The sequence below is a fragment of the Corticium candelabrum genome, chromosome 9 (genome assembly GCF_963422355.1).
Source record: "Corticium candelabrum chromosome 9, ooCorCand1.1, whole genome shotgun sequence".
NCBI classification, from domain to species: Eukaryota; Metazoa; Porifera; class Homoscleromorpha; order Homosclerophorida; family Plakinidae; genus Corticium; species Corticium candelabrum.
Genome location: NC_085093.1, coordinates 1,928,088 through 1,944,550, shown reverse-complemented (window position 1 = coordinate 1,944,550; position 16,463 = coordinate 1,928,088). Strand labels below are relative to the sequence as shown.

At 44.6% G+C, this 16,463-nt stretch overlaps 1 protein-coding gene across 2 annotated transcripts; it reads right to left on the bottom strand.

The window, feature by feature from the left end:
* Positions 1-563: 563 nt before the first annotated feature.
* LOC134184946 (aquaporin-8-like) lies at positions 564-4,168 on the bottom strand. Of its 2 annotated transcripts, none has more exons than XM_062652719.1 (4): positions 3,837-4,168; positions 2,127-2,253; positions 1,851-2,065; positions 564-941 (listed from the first exon to the last, which is right to left on the bottom strand). In XM_062652719.1, exons 1-4 carry the CDS (start codon positions 4,064-4,066, stop codon positions 731-733), a joined length of 783 nt encoding a protein of 260 aa, XP_062508703.1. In that variant the 5' UTR covers positions 4,067-4,168; the 3' UTR covers positions 564-730. The 2 variants fall into 2 exon arrangements, with proteins under 2 accessions (XP_062508703.1, XP_062508704.1); XM_062652720.1 differs by having other exon boundaries at positions 3,975-4,168.
* Between the last annotated feature and the right edge of the window lie 12,295 nt (positions 4,169-16,463).

The window sequence follows — 16,463 nt, the reverse complement described above, 5'->3', positions numbered from 1 at the left end:
CGTACTGTACGCACATACTGTATGTATGGGTGGTGGAATATAGCGCACGCTAAAGGCGTTGACGTACACGTGCGCACGTCACGGACGTACACGGACTGACTTCCGAATTCCTAAACGTTTTTCTATATAGGATATAATGTTATATTGCTAGCCTACCTACGTATACGCTGATACACAGCAAACAAGTAATTGCTAATATATTACTTGTCTAATTAATTGACTATACCAGAAACGAAAGTTACCGCGAATCACCAACTTATTTGTCAACCATTTTTCAAAAGTGGTGGGGCCATAGCCCAAGCAGCCCGCAGGCTCTGACAGCCTGTGACATCATCACATTGTAAGGAAGTGACAGCGTGCGCTACAAACGTAAAATTACAACAACACACGCACAATATACCAGCGAGTATTGCTCTCTCTACGTTCACTTACCTTGGTGACAAGAGTGGGATTTGAACCCCACGCCTACAAACAGGACTACATCAGGAAACAACCACTTAGTACTCCACAGAGTCATGGGTGTCTCGACCAGCACACCCCAGAGCACACCAACATACACACACTTTTCAGTAACAAAATTTGACTAAAAATGAGAATATCCAAGCAGCTACATTCACTGCATAAAAGCTACAGAAATGTAACAGATTGACTAAGAGTACATAGTAAATCTAGATGAGACAGCTGCATGCACATTGGTTAACACAACACTTCCCACAGTGATACATATGTGTCACAAGCCACCGCTCCTTTGCTGTTTGAAGAATGACACGATGGGAATTGGTAGTGATCGATTGGTTAGAGCAATGCGATAGACAATTGAGGCGATGATGCCACCCAATGGGCATCCAACGAAGTACACCCACACTCGGCCCCATGTGTTGAATACAACTGCAGGACCAAAGCTGCGAGCTGGATTCATGCTAGCGCCAGACACGTTACCCCTACAAACGGAGAATTTAGGTGAAATAGTAAGGTGTTTGTTTCCAACATACATAGCTATTTCACTGAGAGACAGACAAAGAGTACAGACATATTGACAGAGAGAGAGACAGACAGACAGATTGACAGACAGACAGACAGACAGACATATTGACAGACAGACAGACAGACAGATTGACAAACAGACAGACAGATTGACAGACAGACAGACAGACAGACAGATTGACAGACAGACAGACAGATAGAAGTATACAAAGATGACAAAAACAAATGCAAAAAAACAGTGACTAATGCAAAGTGCGCATGCGCTAGGATTACGTAATACCGCTATAGACCAACAACTCAACGACTCGCCACACCTTCTGTGCATGCTCTCACTAAATATAGGCTAGTTTCATAGTAGTATGCATATCCTACTGTGTTTCTCATAGTTTTGATGCAAATAATGGCACAAAGATTGCCTGTCCTTTCTCAGCCAGCTGTATCAACATGTCTCATGACTTACCGTATATGCATTCTTGTAACAAGCTGCTAGCAGCCGAGGGTTTAGCACTTTAGTGTTTCTTTATTTAGCATGTAACAGTTGCAATTTATGAGAATATATTTGACAGACAGACAAACAGACAGACAGACTAACAGACAGACAGACTAACAGACAGACAGATAGACAGACAGAAAGACAGCTACTCGCAAACAGCTAGACAAACAGCTAGACAGACGGACAAACAAACAAACAGACAAAAAGACAAATCAGATAAACAGACAGACCAATAGACAGAGGAACAGACAGAAAACAAACAGACAGAAAACAAACTGACAAATAGACACACAAACAGACAGACAGATAGACAAACCACCTGACAGACTGCAGACAAATGACATCATACTACCGGATTCTGTTGACAACATACCCTGCAAAAATTCCAGCTGCAACAGCCATGCCAATTGCTAACGGTGCAATCGGATTGTTGCCTTTCGTTTCAACAGCCACCGTCAACACAGTCAGAACGAGTATTGTCGTCAGTACCACTTCAGCAAAGATAGCTTGGACATCATCTTGATGCAGAGGAGGTTCAGTCAAAGCAGACGTCGACGACATATTCGGAGCCGTATAGTTCACGAGACCCTGACACAATAAAACCTTTTCACATCTAGTTACAATAAAATCCAACGTCCGTGTACTTTACCTTAGCCAAACCTGCTCCAGTAATGCCGCCTAGTAGCTGTGCCCCAATGAACCCAAGAGCAACACCAGGAGCCAATGTCCCAGTAAGGAAAACTCCGAGTGTTACTGCAGGGTTGAGATGACCACCACTAGAGATTCAAACAGTTCATCGTATTCTCACTTTTATGGGAGACACGTATGATACGTATGAAAGCCAACGTGGATCTTATATAGAACATGACAATAAGTGTATGACATTGGCGTTGTACAACTTGCTCGTTAATTAATTAACGAACAGTCAAAAATTCAGGCCCACAACAATTAACGATTCATTATAACTTAATGATGTATTTCCATTACATGAACAAAGTCCAAACACCACAAACCGAAATGATGACTAAGCCATGTGTAGAATATATAGAGTAAAACAAACGCAAGCTGCATGCATGTAATTAGAGAGGACATTGCAAACGTTTAGGCACTTGCTAGTGCACATTGATGTACGTACATAGCCTCGTACCAGACCCTCTCACGTCATCATGCCCCGTTCCCGTATAACACAACAATGCCTGAGAGGGTCTGGGATCTTTTATGCTCTTAAATGATCAAATTAGCTCGTCTGTCACCAAGCCTCAGGCTACCAATTCGATTAGTGTAATAGTTATTTTCGTGTGTCACACAGAATGTCTTGCAACCGACTTGACCTTCCATTCGTACTCTACTTGTTTTCTTCCTAGAGGACTTCCTCTCCAGGAGACTCTAGAGCGGAAGTCCTAGTCAACACCGTGTTTGACGATACGTGCTGCCAGGCTCCAAATGTTCCCAAATCATACACGAGCTTCCCGATTCGTATTGTTCTCGTAGCCTAGCACAGTAATAGAGCAGCGTCTAGTGCATCCCTAGTCTAAGCTACCTAGACTGCTGATCGAATCACATTAGACCTCACAGCTTCATTCAGATAACGTGAATCGAACGCAGGATCGAGCTTGCTCTGTGAATGAATCTCTTTCCATGCAGTAAAATGAATCTCTTCCCATGCAGCTACAGGAACGAAATCTAAACAGTGAATGTATGCAATCGGATATCACAGCTAGCATAACTTTGATTAAAGGATGAATTCATAATTAACTAAAGAGCATGAAAGTATTGATGTTGGTGACATGGGGTGACACTAGGTGAAGAAAGTAGGCGGGATGATCCCAGACCCTCTCTGGCATTGTCGTGTTATACAGGAACTGAGAACGATGGCACAAGAGGGTCTGGTACAAGGCTATACGTACAGACATCACAAAAACTAGTACATGTTTTTTGTTCAACCGGAATTGTGTGGCTCTCACGTGCACACACACAACAAACACACACACACACACACACACACACACACACACACACACACACACACACACAGTGACACACACACACACACACACACACACACACACACACACACACACACACACACACACACACACACACACACACACACACACACACACACACACACACAGTGACACACACAAACACACACACACACAACAACAACAACAAACACACACAGAGTGACACACACACAACAACAACAACAACAACAACAACAAACACACTCACACACACACACACACACAAGCGCGCTAAGCATTAGCCATAGCTGCGCATGCGCACAATTAAAGCTACACAATTTAACTTCCTGAGACGGTCTAACAAGCACAAAATACACGTGTGAAACACCGACCTAACAGCCGCAGTACACGCCACCATAACAAACAATGCCAACCCGTGCCCGAGAGCTACGTTGACAAAATCTCCGCGATCTGACGAACTAGAAGCGGAGAGAATGCCGGCGAACACAAACAGAGTGGTTCCGACGTACTCGGCCAGACACGGTTTGATGAGCATCGCCCACCAGTTGATCGACTGTCGTTTTACAGGCTGTTGTATGAGTGGAGACCCTTGCCGGTCCATTGTGCCGATCGAGAACGACGAAGCTGCCAGCTCTAACTAAAACCAGAGGAAGTTCGCTGCGCGCTGTGCTGCTGCAGGTTTCCTGCTGCTTGTTGCGAACTAGCCGGTGTCGGTCCACGCATGCGCAAAGTGTCACTTTGCGGTCTAGAGCACGTGATTAGATGCAACACGCTGAAAGTTGCGTAGACACTTATCACATGCAACTGGCGTGACTGTGAGTCTCATGCAAGTCACATGCTCACACGCAAGGAGGCATGATCTCACGCAACTCTTGCTGGAACTAGATGTGTAACAGTCAGGCCGAGGTCTGTTCACGTACACTGGATTGTGTATAGCAAATCTATTATCTATTTGTGTATCATCTTATTATATAGGTGTGGCATTACACTAAGGTTCCACCCCTCACGTTCCCTTTCCTTAATTAAGTTAAAACAATGAAATGTCTCTCAACTGCAACTCTAGATTTAGCATTCTAAGTAAATTAGCTAGTAATTGCACACATAGTCTTTCAAGTACTTTGGCTTAGTGCTTGTAGTGTATGACACTTAATTAGATTAGACCTAGCTGGCATGGTATGTAGTAATTAGACATAGCACTATTTGGTTGGTACGCTAGTGAGCGTCGTAGAGTGTGTAATAACAAGTGAATCTCTAACTAATCGAGCCTGTGTCCACCGATCAAACACAAAAGCTGACTCGTCCACTTGTAGTAGTTGTCGTCACTGCTGCTAACTGTTTCTTCATTGCTGATCGTTAACGCCCATGCTCTAGTCTAGGCCCAGGAAAAAGTCTTTCTTTTCTATACGCCCAGGGCGTTATTACGGACGAATACGGTACAGCAACTATGAACAAACTATGTACAGGCGTCAACACAGTATTGTATCTGTAAGGCTTGACATAAAAACACAGAGAGCTGGCTGTAGCTGTTCTCCATCTCTGCTGAGTGGAAACGTAAACACTGCTTCTTCAGCATCCATTGCCTCTGCAGTCCATGTTTTTGTTAACTGTCTTTGTTCTTTCTCACTTGCCAACTTGACTCCCCACATGGACAACCACCTAGATAAACATACCTGTTTAATTAATTTCTGTCATTATGGTATTTATTATATGAGTTTGCCTTCTTAGTGCTGCCTTATATGCCAAGGAATGGCACGGTCTGCTTTCATTGCCAACCCTTCAACAGTTCTTATTTCTGTGGTTCCCACATTAAGCCGTGCTTCAATACACATGCCAGTACTGCAAAAGTGTGACGACAATGCAACTGTGGCGTGTGGTGAGATGTAACCTCATGCCTGTTGTGACACGCCTTTTGCTACCTGTAATTAGCTAGCTGTATTGTTTGAGTTGATTAGTCTGTCCGTTGTCTGCTAGCCTAGCAGTTGCTTTCTTTCTTTGGAGTCTGTTTCGACTCAGTCGTTGCTGTTGTGTTTGTTGTTTGGTATGTAATAGTTGGACGTGTTAGTAACCTAAGAATGTTGGGAGGAGCTAGACGATTGTTGACACGTTGCGCTATTATGTAAACGTTAGTCCTAGACAATAGACTCTTGGTGTGTGTGTGTCATCGTGCTGGTTGTAGAGCACGAAGTTCCTGTTGAGTTGAGAGCTCTACTAGGATTGGGACGTGTTGTTAGTCCAGACGTATTATAATGTTAGCCGTAAGTGTTACAAATACAAGTTGTGTTCTGAGCACTAGTCTGGTGTGTGTTACGACCATACCGTCAAGTAGCAGGACCCAATAGAGAGACGTGCTGTGGGCAACCTGTTACAGATATTACACTATACTAGTCAGCACAGCCTCTAGAGTCGTCGCGAGAGTGCGTGCAAACGTCACATTGGTGTCAGAAGTGAGATTCGAGAGTCTGCAAGAGGCTGGGTGCTGAAATGGCTGAGCAACAAGAGCAAGGAGAGCAAACGGGACCACAGCTGCTTCGCTGGTAAGAAATATAGTGTCTGTGCCAGATAAGCTTGCTGCCTGCAACGTGGAGTTGTGGGTAAAACGTATCTCGACGTGCGCATCCGCAAATGGTTGGGACAACGCAAAAAAAGCTGGTCTACTTACCTACCTTTCTGAGAGAGAGAGAGAGAGAGAGAGAGAGAGAGAGAGAGAGAGAGAGAGCATTCGCAGTGTATGAGCGTCTGCTTGATGCTGATCGTGGTACTTACGCAGCTTTGGAGGTGGCTCTAAAGAAGGTGTTCACGCCTCGTACAGAAGAGAGTCGGAGATTGGCTCAGAGTCAGCTAGCTTCAAGACGCTTGAAGAAGAGAGAGGATCTTGATATTTTTGTGAGAGACATAGAGCGTTTGCTAGACAAAGCATATCCAGAGATTCAGGATTCACTCCGAAGCCAACAGCTGCTTGACTACTTTCTGGGGGGCATACCAGAAGGTGTTTCTCACACGTTGTTAGTAAATCCTCCGTCGGATTTCGCGACGACGATTGCTAGGGCGCGAGAATTGATGCTTCTGGAGGCATGGCGTGCTAAGCAACGCGGAAGTGTAGTAAGCGCCGTTGCTACGGATCAAACAATGACAGCGTTGGTGAAGTCGCTAGACACAATTACCGCAACATTGGGGTGCTTGGAAAGTCGGCTGGACGGTAGGCGTGTCGATTGTGATGTGTCTAGGCGAGACAATGCCAGATATATTCGTCGGCCGCAAACAACTCAACAACAAACCTCAAGTTTAGAGGTCGGTGTTTTGAGTGTGGAGAGATAGGGCACAGGAAGTCTGAATGTCCTGCTAAAGCTCAGCAGAAGGACCGGCGTTGGGCAGTAACGTAGAAGGCGGAGATTAGAGGAGGAAGCCTAATACTTCTGCAGGTATACAGAGTCCGGGACAAGGCAAGTCGGACCGGGTGAGAATGTACACGTTGGCTGGTTTGAGGGCTCTCTCGTTTTGAAGGCAGAGATTTGCGGAGTCAGTCAGAATTGTCTTGTAGATACAGGAGCCTCAGTTTTACTTATTTTAGCTGAGATGGTGCCAAACGAAGTGTCAGTACAGCCTACAGACAACAAGCTGAGATCAGTAACTGGTCGAGAGCTAGATGTGTCTGGAGAGGTGGAGCTGTCTGTAGCTATTGAAGATTGGGCTACGAGCCAGCAGTTTGTTGTTTGTAGTCTTACTACTGGTCCAGTATTAGGAGCAGACTTTTTGTCAGGCCATAAGATGTCTGTAGATCTGAAGGAAGATAAGCTGCATTAAGCAGAAGGGTAAGTCAAATTGAGAACCCCTGGAACCAGGAACAAATGTTATGCAGTATTGATGGAAGATGTTCGCCTGGATGGTAATACAAGAGTAGTGGTCTCTGCAGAAGTTGTCAGAGAGGAAATTCATTGTGGAAATGACATAGTGTCCGGATCTGATGTGTGGCTTCTGGAGTCAGAAGAGCAGTTGCAGAAGACGGTGCCATAGCGGCTCGAGCTGTAGTTGATGTTGACTCGGGTACTGTTCCTGTTCAAATTATGTCATTGGGTACTACTATCGAGTTACCCAAGGGAACAAAGGTAGCAGCTATTGAGAGAGCCATGGTACAAAACTCACAAACAATTGCAGCAGTAGGAACGGATCCAACTCTGTCAACTCCAAAGAGTGGCAAGTCTGAGGAACAGTTCAAGCAACTTATGAGTTTATTCGACTGGTCCAAGGCAGACCTGGCAAAGGATGACAAGAGGAAGCTGGAAAGTTTGCTGTGGGAGTATAGAGAGCTGTTTGTGACGCCAGAAACAGGAATCAGCGAACTTGGAAGAACGAATGTCACTAAACATGTGATCAAAACATCTGGTGCAAGTCCTATAAACCAGCAACCACGTCGAGTTCCGCATGCAGTGAGAGAGGAAGTTGAAAGGCAAGTTGAGCAAATGCTAGATGCAGGAGTTATTTGCCCTTCAAACAGTCCGTGGAGTTCTCCATTGGTTCTTGTGAAGAAACGAGATGGTTCCTTACGGTTTTGTGTTGATTATCGAAAATTAAACAGCATAACTGTCAAGGATGCCTATCCATTGCCAAGAATCGCCGATACTCTAGATGCACTGGGAGATGCTAAGTATTTTTCAACTCTTGATATGTCATCTGGGTACTGGCAAGTGAAAACTGGTGAAGAAGACAAGGCAAAGACAGCATTTACAACAGGAAAAGGTCATTTTGAGTTTAATGTCATGTCTTTCGGGTTGTCCAATGCCCCAGCAACATTTCAGAGGCTTATGGATTTGGTTCTATCTGGTTTACACTATGAAGAGTGCTTAGTCTATCTGGATGATGTGATCGTATTCTCTTCATCATTCGAAAACCACCTGAAGAATCTGAAATCTGTATTTACCCGTTTGGTCGATGCAGGTTTGAAATTGAAATCAACCAAGTGTCACTTATGTTGTGATGAAGTCCACTACTTGGAACATATTGTGTCAAGGAATGATCTCCGACCGGATCCTCAAAAGTATCTTGTGTGAGAGATTATCCAGCTCCAGCTGATGTAAAACAACTTCGATTATTTATAGGTTTATTTGGGTATTACAGAAGGTTTACCTGTGGATTCTCTCGGATAGCAGCCCCACTGTTTAATCTGTTGCATGGGAAAATGGAGTCGGTTTGTTTGGAGTGATAAATGCCAAACAGCATTCAAGGAACTGAAGTATAGATTGACGACATCACCGATTCTGGCTTTCCCACGTTTTGACCATCAGTTTAAACTAGCTACGGATGCCAGTGATGTTGGTTTGGGAGCTGTTCTCTTTCAAGAATATGGAGGTCGCGAGCATGTGATTGCATATGCCAGCAGAACCCTACACCGCCCGGAAAAGAACTATTCTGTTACCGAGACAGACATTGGCGCTGGTATGGTCCACCAAAATATTTCGACCTTACCTGTATGAAAGACAATTTCAGCTGATCACTGATCATTGTCCCCTCAATCAAAGACCCAAGAGGAAGAATTGCTCCATGGATCATGGTCTTAGAAGAGCACAATTGGACGATAGTGCACAGGGCAGGGAAGGAGAATGCAAATGAAGATGCCTTATCGAGGATACCACACGTACAAGGGCCTACCGATGTGGGGGAAGACAGTGGTAGCATTACTACAGGTGACGGGTGTAGTGCTGTTGGATTTCTGACAACTCCTGACTGGTCAACTGAAAAGCTACGATTAAGCCAACCCAATGGTGAGGTAATTGCACAAGTCTTGGAGGTGATTGATGGCCCTAGGCCAGCTTTCAAAGGGAAATGGAGGCGAAACCCCAAGTTTCGTCAGATTTGGAGAATTTGGCATCAGTTGACTGGGGAAGATGGTGTCTTGATGAGACGGGTTCAAGCTTCGCCAGTAGTAGGAGGAAAGAGTGTGTTGGTTGTGGTAGTTTTTGCAGCTCAAGTGTCACATGTGCTAGAACAACTCCATAACAACTCAGGTCACATGGATCTGGAGAAGACGTTAATTGGATCAAGTGAGGATGAAAACATGGTGGCCAGAGTTTACCAGAGATGTGGAAGAGTGAATTACTCAGTGCTCTGTCTGTGCGAAGAAGAAGAATCTAGTACCTAAGCCGAAAGCTAAAATACAAAGCATCTCAGTAGGAAAACCTTGTGGAGATGTGGGCAATGGATTTTGTGGGCCCATTATCTGTGACAAACGAAGGCAACAGATACCTTCTTGTTGTGGCTGATTACTATACGCGCTGCAGGGGTAGAAGCCCTTTCCCTTCCAGTTCAAAGGGCAGAGACAGTTGCTAGAGTTCTAATGAGAGACGTAGTCAGTCGGTATGGAGTGCCTTTGGTGTTGCATAGTGACAAAGGTTCGAATTTCGAAAGTAAAATGATAAGAAAATTGTCTGAACTACTTGGTATCAAGAAAGTCAAGACAACGGCCTACCACCCACAATGCGATGGGTTAGTGAAGAGGTTAGCTCAGACTATACTAACAATGCTATCGAAACATGTGGCAGTGAACCAGAAAGATTGGGACATATGGTTACCTTGTGTACTTCTTGCGTATAGATCAGCGAAGCAGAGTTCAACTGGGTTATTACCATTCAAGCTCATGTATGGTCACGAAGATAGGTTACCGACACATGTTGCATAGGCCTTAACAGACAAAGAACCAGTTATATTGTGCACAGAATATGTTGCAGAGCTTGAGAAGCAGCAGCAGCAGGCTAAAGAGATTGTTGATATTCAGTTAGCAGCTGCTCAACAGCGACAAGCAAGGAATGACCGAAGCACTACTGTCGGGATTATGTGGAAGGTGACTTTGTATGGCTACATCATCAAAAGGCTGGAAAAGCAGGTCTGTTACCGAAATGAAGTAGTCCTTGGTCTGGTCCTTTTCAAGTGTTGAAGTGTTTTGAAAATGTGACTTATAAATCAAACCAATACAAGGTGGAAGAGTACTGCGTGTGCACTATGACAAAATGAAGCCCTGCTACACATGCCCAGTGGCTGAAGTTCCGGAAGAATCTAACATTAGTGCAAAGACTTCTGAGAGGGTTCAACAAAAGAAATTTGCAGTAGAGATTCCAGATGATCCCATCATCCATCATTTAGAGCTGAACGGAAGCATGCTTGTACAAGTCCAACCTGCCAACTTGGAGCATGATGGCGAAGTTCCATTGCAGCACGAGAAAGCAGGCCGGTCAGACAGAGAGCCCCACCGAGATGGCTACTAAACTATGAGTCAGAACATGTAGAAGACAGAGCGTAGATGTTTAGTTTAGGCAGGGAGGAGTGTGGCGTGTGGTGAGATGTAACGCCAATGCCTGTTGTGACACGCCTTTTGCTACCTGTAATTAGCTAGCTGTATTGTTTGAGTTGATTAGTCAGTCCGTTGTCAGCTAGCCTAGCGGTTGCTTTCTTTCTTTGGAGTCTGTTTCGACTTACTCGTTGTTGTTGTGTTTGTTGTTTGGTATTACACTATATTATTACACTATACTAGTCAGCACAGCCTCTAGAGTCCTCGCGAGAGTGCGTGCGAACGTAAGTCACACAACTCTCTAGAATGCTATTGCGCAGTTTGCAGATGAAAACTTGAAGAGTCAGCGGAGGAGGAGGTGTCAAAAACTGTGATGACTCCAGATGTGTCAGGGCACCTAGACAGTACTAGTATGATTGTGGTGCTACTTCTTTAGCTCTCTCGGTCAGATCGAAAACGGTTACAAGAGCTTGGCCTGCTGTAGTTGGCTGGTTCGAGTCAAAAATTGCTGCAGCTACTGATTGCTGTATTGATGACGGTTGTGATTGATGTCTTTGATTTTTGGAGTCGTCCTCCTTTCTTTTGCTGAGCACAGTTGTAACAGACTTGGCAAGACTCAGAAAGCGGATTCCAGAGAACCACTGTCATGTGAGTCTTGTACTGAAGGTTCTTCTCGTAGCGATTCAGGGTAATTAAGGCAGCATAGTTTACAGAACTTGTCTGAATGTATGAAGATGTTGTCATAATTAACGTCAATCTTGAATGCTTGTTGAAGTCTTAGTGCATAGGCACTACATGAGTACTGACGGAGTCTCTTCCAAATCTCAATTCACATATTCTGCACAATTGTTGCAGGCTAACTAAATGCACAGACATGCTGCTAAAACAACTGAACATGCACTATGGGTAGTTCGCTTTTTATGTTATGATTAGCGAGCAGACAGGAGTAGATGATCTGATGTCATGTTCTATTTTCTTATTTCATACAGAAGTTCTCTTACTGTTAACGCTTGCAAACTTGGAATCTCTCAGTTTAGTAGTCATTTTGAAACTAAATTCGTTTAAAATAAATTAAAATAAAATTTTTAGTGGCATATTTTTCTTTATGCTAGAATTCCCAGTGATGTTTGACCTTTGAGTACGTTGCATTAGTTGGAATCCCTGATGTCACTGCAGAAATGACTGCCATTGACTTCTTCAACTTCCTTTTTTGCAATCTGGATGTCAGTGGCAACACTGGCTAAATCTGGAGATGAATTGCTGTGGACTTCCTGTTGTGTAAATTGTGTGGGTAAGTCACTGTAGCCTCGGACCAGACCCTCTCGCGACGTCTTGCCCGGTTTCCGTATAACACGACAACGCCGGACAATTACGAGGCTAAGTCACTGGACAATCGACGTCATGCAAACACAGCCGGCTTGGCACATGTTCTGTACTATTCAAGGATAACGGCAGGCTGTCTTTGGGTAGTTTCATGCAGATATGTGTCATTGCCTTCACTGGACGATCGGAGTCTCATTCAGTATCGGAAAGAAGATTCCAACCGACGTTGGGTGAGCGAACCACGGCACGTGCATGCCAATTAAGTAGTTGGAAAAGAACGCTCTCTTGTAAGTAATGTTGAGGGTGTCCATAGAAGGCGATGTTGTCTAGGTAAATCGCTGTTACTGCTCTTCATTTCCAGAGAAGTTTGGAATTTGGGATTTGGAAAGCCGTGAAGGTCCGCTTTCGATCCAATGTGCATGTATATATATAAAATAAATGTAGATGTAATTTGGTTCTTCAAATATCTGTACCTTGTCGCTCACGCCCCGAGCCATCGTACATGTATGTACACTGCTGTACGAGGAAATGCATTACTTGCATCATTTTAGCATCTAGTTTCCCAGCCCACCAAAGAAAGACCGTCCCACAGGATACCGGTGCATACGTCACCACATCTATGTATACACGTTGCACTAATTGCATCACATTGCACTATATGCCCCATGGAATGCTGAGGTCGGCAGAACCAAAACCTCAAAGGAACCTTACCAGACTCTCTCCCCGCCAACGGAAGTCAAGAAGGGGAGGGGCTGGCTGCCCGAGACTAATAATCTACTACTAGTAGGCTTCGTTGTAAACTCCAGCAGATAACTGCAAACTCTAGCTAACTACTTCAAAGCTACTTGTGTCTCTAAGAACTTGCACTAGTTACGGTGACCTCATCTCAGACAATGATGAGTCACCCTACCTACGTTTGTGGACATCCAGTTTGTGAACATCCAATGCGTCATTAAGAACTGACGTCTTAGTCCTAGAGAGTGAACTTCCTGAAAATTCTACTGCATGTCAGTGTTGTACTTTCAGGATGCAGACGAAGCCGGTGACAAAGGTCAAGATCTACGTAATTAATTAACATCATACCACATTCGAACATGTTGTAGCTAATTAGAATCAGACTTGCTACATATACATATTCCACATCTAGCCGCGCCAGAGGTCAATTGTAATTTCAAGCTGATCAGCTAATATTCGAGGCCAATGGAAGCCAAAAGAAGTGCTCGAGTTCGGATTGTTCTTCGAATTTTTGGTCTGGTGAGTGCTGTTCACCCGCATCGCACCTCAATCTGCAGTGAAAAGGAGGAGTTGACTGTCTTGTTTTGCAAAATTGGCAGATAGAGAGGCCAACGAAACGGCAGTAGAGAGACTCGCATTTGTACAACTGCAAGTTTGGATTTGGTGGCCTGATACGTTCTTGTTTTCTCTAGGTGTTTGGTGTAGTCGTTTTGGGATGCATTGCCGACAAGCTCTACGAGGACGTCCCTTTCACGTCTACTAAACTCTGCGTGTTCCACGCAAAAGATATTGCAAATTTGGACTTCAAGGAAACTGCTTGCCAGTTGGGCATCGGTTGTGGCGCGCTGGCTTTGATCTTAGCCATCGTTTTCTGTATTTTGGACCTGCTGACCGATGTAATGGGGAACGCAGAACAAATTCGTCGACCCTCTATCGCAGTGAGCAGTGGACTGGCCATCGTCATGGGAATCTTGTGGCTCGCCTGTTTCGCTTACTTGTAAGTTGCGCAACTCGTGTTTGCATGAATGCATGGCCTAAAGTATAGTATCAAGAACATTTAGATAAGGCTCCTCTTTGTTGCATGTCTGTTTCACATCACTCACCCGCATCCGAACGACAGGGTCGCACTGATTTCCCCATTACGCCATTATTCATATAATCCGCATGTGCAATACGACTGGACAAAGCGCGTGAGGGGGCGGGAAGGGCGGGCGGGAGGGCGGAGAGAAAAAAAGCGGTCTGGGGACTACTGTACGTGAGTTCGGAAGTAGGCGCAACGACTTAATTCGTTATTACGCTAATGGAGTCTCACAGTTATTAGCCTACTTGCAATGATTTGAGAACAATGCAGTTGTTGTGTCGTTTTGTCATGTTGTCTTGCAGTCTGCTTACACCACGGCAACCTATACAGTAGCGTAGCCAGGCATAGGCCTACCTGCCGGGGCCATGGAGGCCCGGGTAAAAATTATGGGCGTGACCCTATGTGCATGCATGGCCCATACTCTACGAGTCTTCTTTCTCTCTTCTTTGTTTTTGTCTTTCTGTTTGAATATGTCTTCACTTTCTTGATTTAGCAGTCAAGAGGAAGAAGTTACACTAAGTGACTTCCTTCTTTCGTGTTTGCCAATAATATATATATATATATATATATATATATATATATATATATTTAAATTAGCCCTCACCCGCCCTTGGTCGGTAGGAATTGCGCTAACACCTAGACAGTAGCTACCTATAAGCGAAGAAAACGTAAAAATTAACTTTCGCCGGTCGTCCATTATTTGGCAGGTACACTCTTGCTGTAGGGCGGGTCCACGTGTTACTCTTAAGACAAAATCTACACACACACACACACACACACACACACACACACACACACACACACACACACACACACACACACGCACGCGCACACACACACACACACACACACACACACACACACACACACACACACACACACACACTTGGCAAGTTTTCAATCTACTCAGCTGCAGCGCGCGTTAGAACATGCAGCGGACGCATCTTGCACTCTAGTGTACCATTAGAGGATGGCGTGGCTGGCGAGCTCACGTCACATCGTCCGCCCTATGGGCGGTAGCAATTTATCTTCGCGCGTTTACAATACACGCGTTCTATTATTTACTCTATGCATCTTACACACTCCAGACAGCGCAGTTGGGACTCTACACATTCCCCATCTCAGACTCTTCCCACATAAAACGTCATGAACTATTCGTGGAGAATGACGCCACTTCCGCAATGAAAACGCACGTTCGGTGATAAGATATACATATAGATGTACGGACGGACGCACGCACACGAACACGCGAACTTCTGACTGCAGCGGGCGCATCTTGCACTCTACTAGCGACCAGTAAAATTTTAGTCTAGAAATGCACAATAAAATACTAATAAAATAAGTCAATAAATTCAAAAACAAACCCCGAGGTTTAGATATACAATACTCTTGGACTAGAGACGACTCTAGTCTTACAGTATACTTTTAGACTGTACATTGCAATACAATTTCTTGTCATGTAAAGCAACTCCAAGTTGTTGTGTCTGTAGAACCAAACTGTGGATTGATGTTAAAGGAAACGACGCTGACGATGAGATCAAGATTCCAGGGGAAGTATCTATAGCTTTCAGCTTTCTGTCTATTCCTATATGGGTGAGCTCATCGAATCTGTTAGTTATAAGGTTTTGACGTGCTGATTTCTAGTATCTTGTCTAGTTTGCTGTTGCTGCTGTTGGCTTTGCCGCTCTGCGAGGTAGCGGCGGCCTAGGCGTAGAACACTGAAACAGAAACTGCTGCCTTTCTCAACTTCTGCATGCTGTCTAGGAAACTTTGCGTTTGCTACTTGTCTGCATGGTCTAGCTAACTAGCTTGAGTTTGCTAGCATGTCAAGCTGTGAATCAGTTGATTGTCTTGTTACTGATTACCGCAACTGACTCTACGTCGAGCAAGGAGCTAGGAACAACAGCAGTGCCCGGGCATCCCATGACAGAGTTGCGCCGCGAGTTCACAGCGGGTAGCAGCGAATCGCCTCGAATTCGCTTCGACATTCGCGTATTCAGATCGAATTCGAAGCGATGGCGAATTCCAAGCGATTGCAATATCGACGTACTAGCGCGGCCTCATCGCGTGTTGAGAGCGTTGTCTAGTCGAAACGATCTCGTTGTGAAACCGCTTCGAATTCGAACAACTAAAACGTGCCCTAATCGATGATCATGTCGATCCTAATATAGTTATAATTTTGAATTTGTAGAATGTTGGGGCTTCACTATTGTAGCTAGAAATCTTGCAGCCGGTTGTAATTAGTTTGCTCATGATCAGCCAGCCAGCTGCTATAGGCCCTGTATAAGCAATTGGCATGAAATCTAACCATGTGAAAACCCGAGTATCTAACACATCCAAATCGTCGTCAAACAGGATAGGACGCCAGTTGTCTATCCTATAGGTAGCAGCTATATAGGCTGCATGTCTTCTGATTAATTAATTAACGTAATTAATTAAGAGAATGGAGATCTACAGATCTTGAAGGGGGTCAACTTTGCACGATTCTACAATATGGAAGAAGTGCATGCTAACCAACATATACACCAATATAATTAAGTTCTTGCAAGAAAAATAACAGTGTCGAATCGGCACACCATCAGC

Bases quoted from the DNA above. Each gene is read 5' to 3' on its own strand.
- LOC134184946 (XM_062652719.1), bottom strand. From the start codon at position 4,066: ATGGACCGGCAAGGGTCTCCACTCATACAACAGCCTGTAAAACGACAG. The intron at 2,066-2,126 runs GTAAAGTACACG...TTATTGTGTCAG, and splicing joins CTGGAGCAGGTTTGGCTAAG to GGTCTCGTGAACTATACGGC. The intron at 942-1,850 runs GTATGTTGTCAA...CTCCGTTTGTAG, and splicing joins GCAGCTGGAATTTTTGCAGG to GGGTAACGTGTCTGGCGCTA.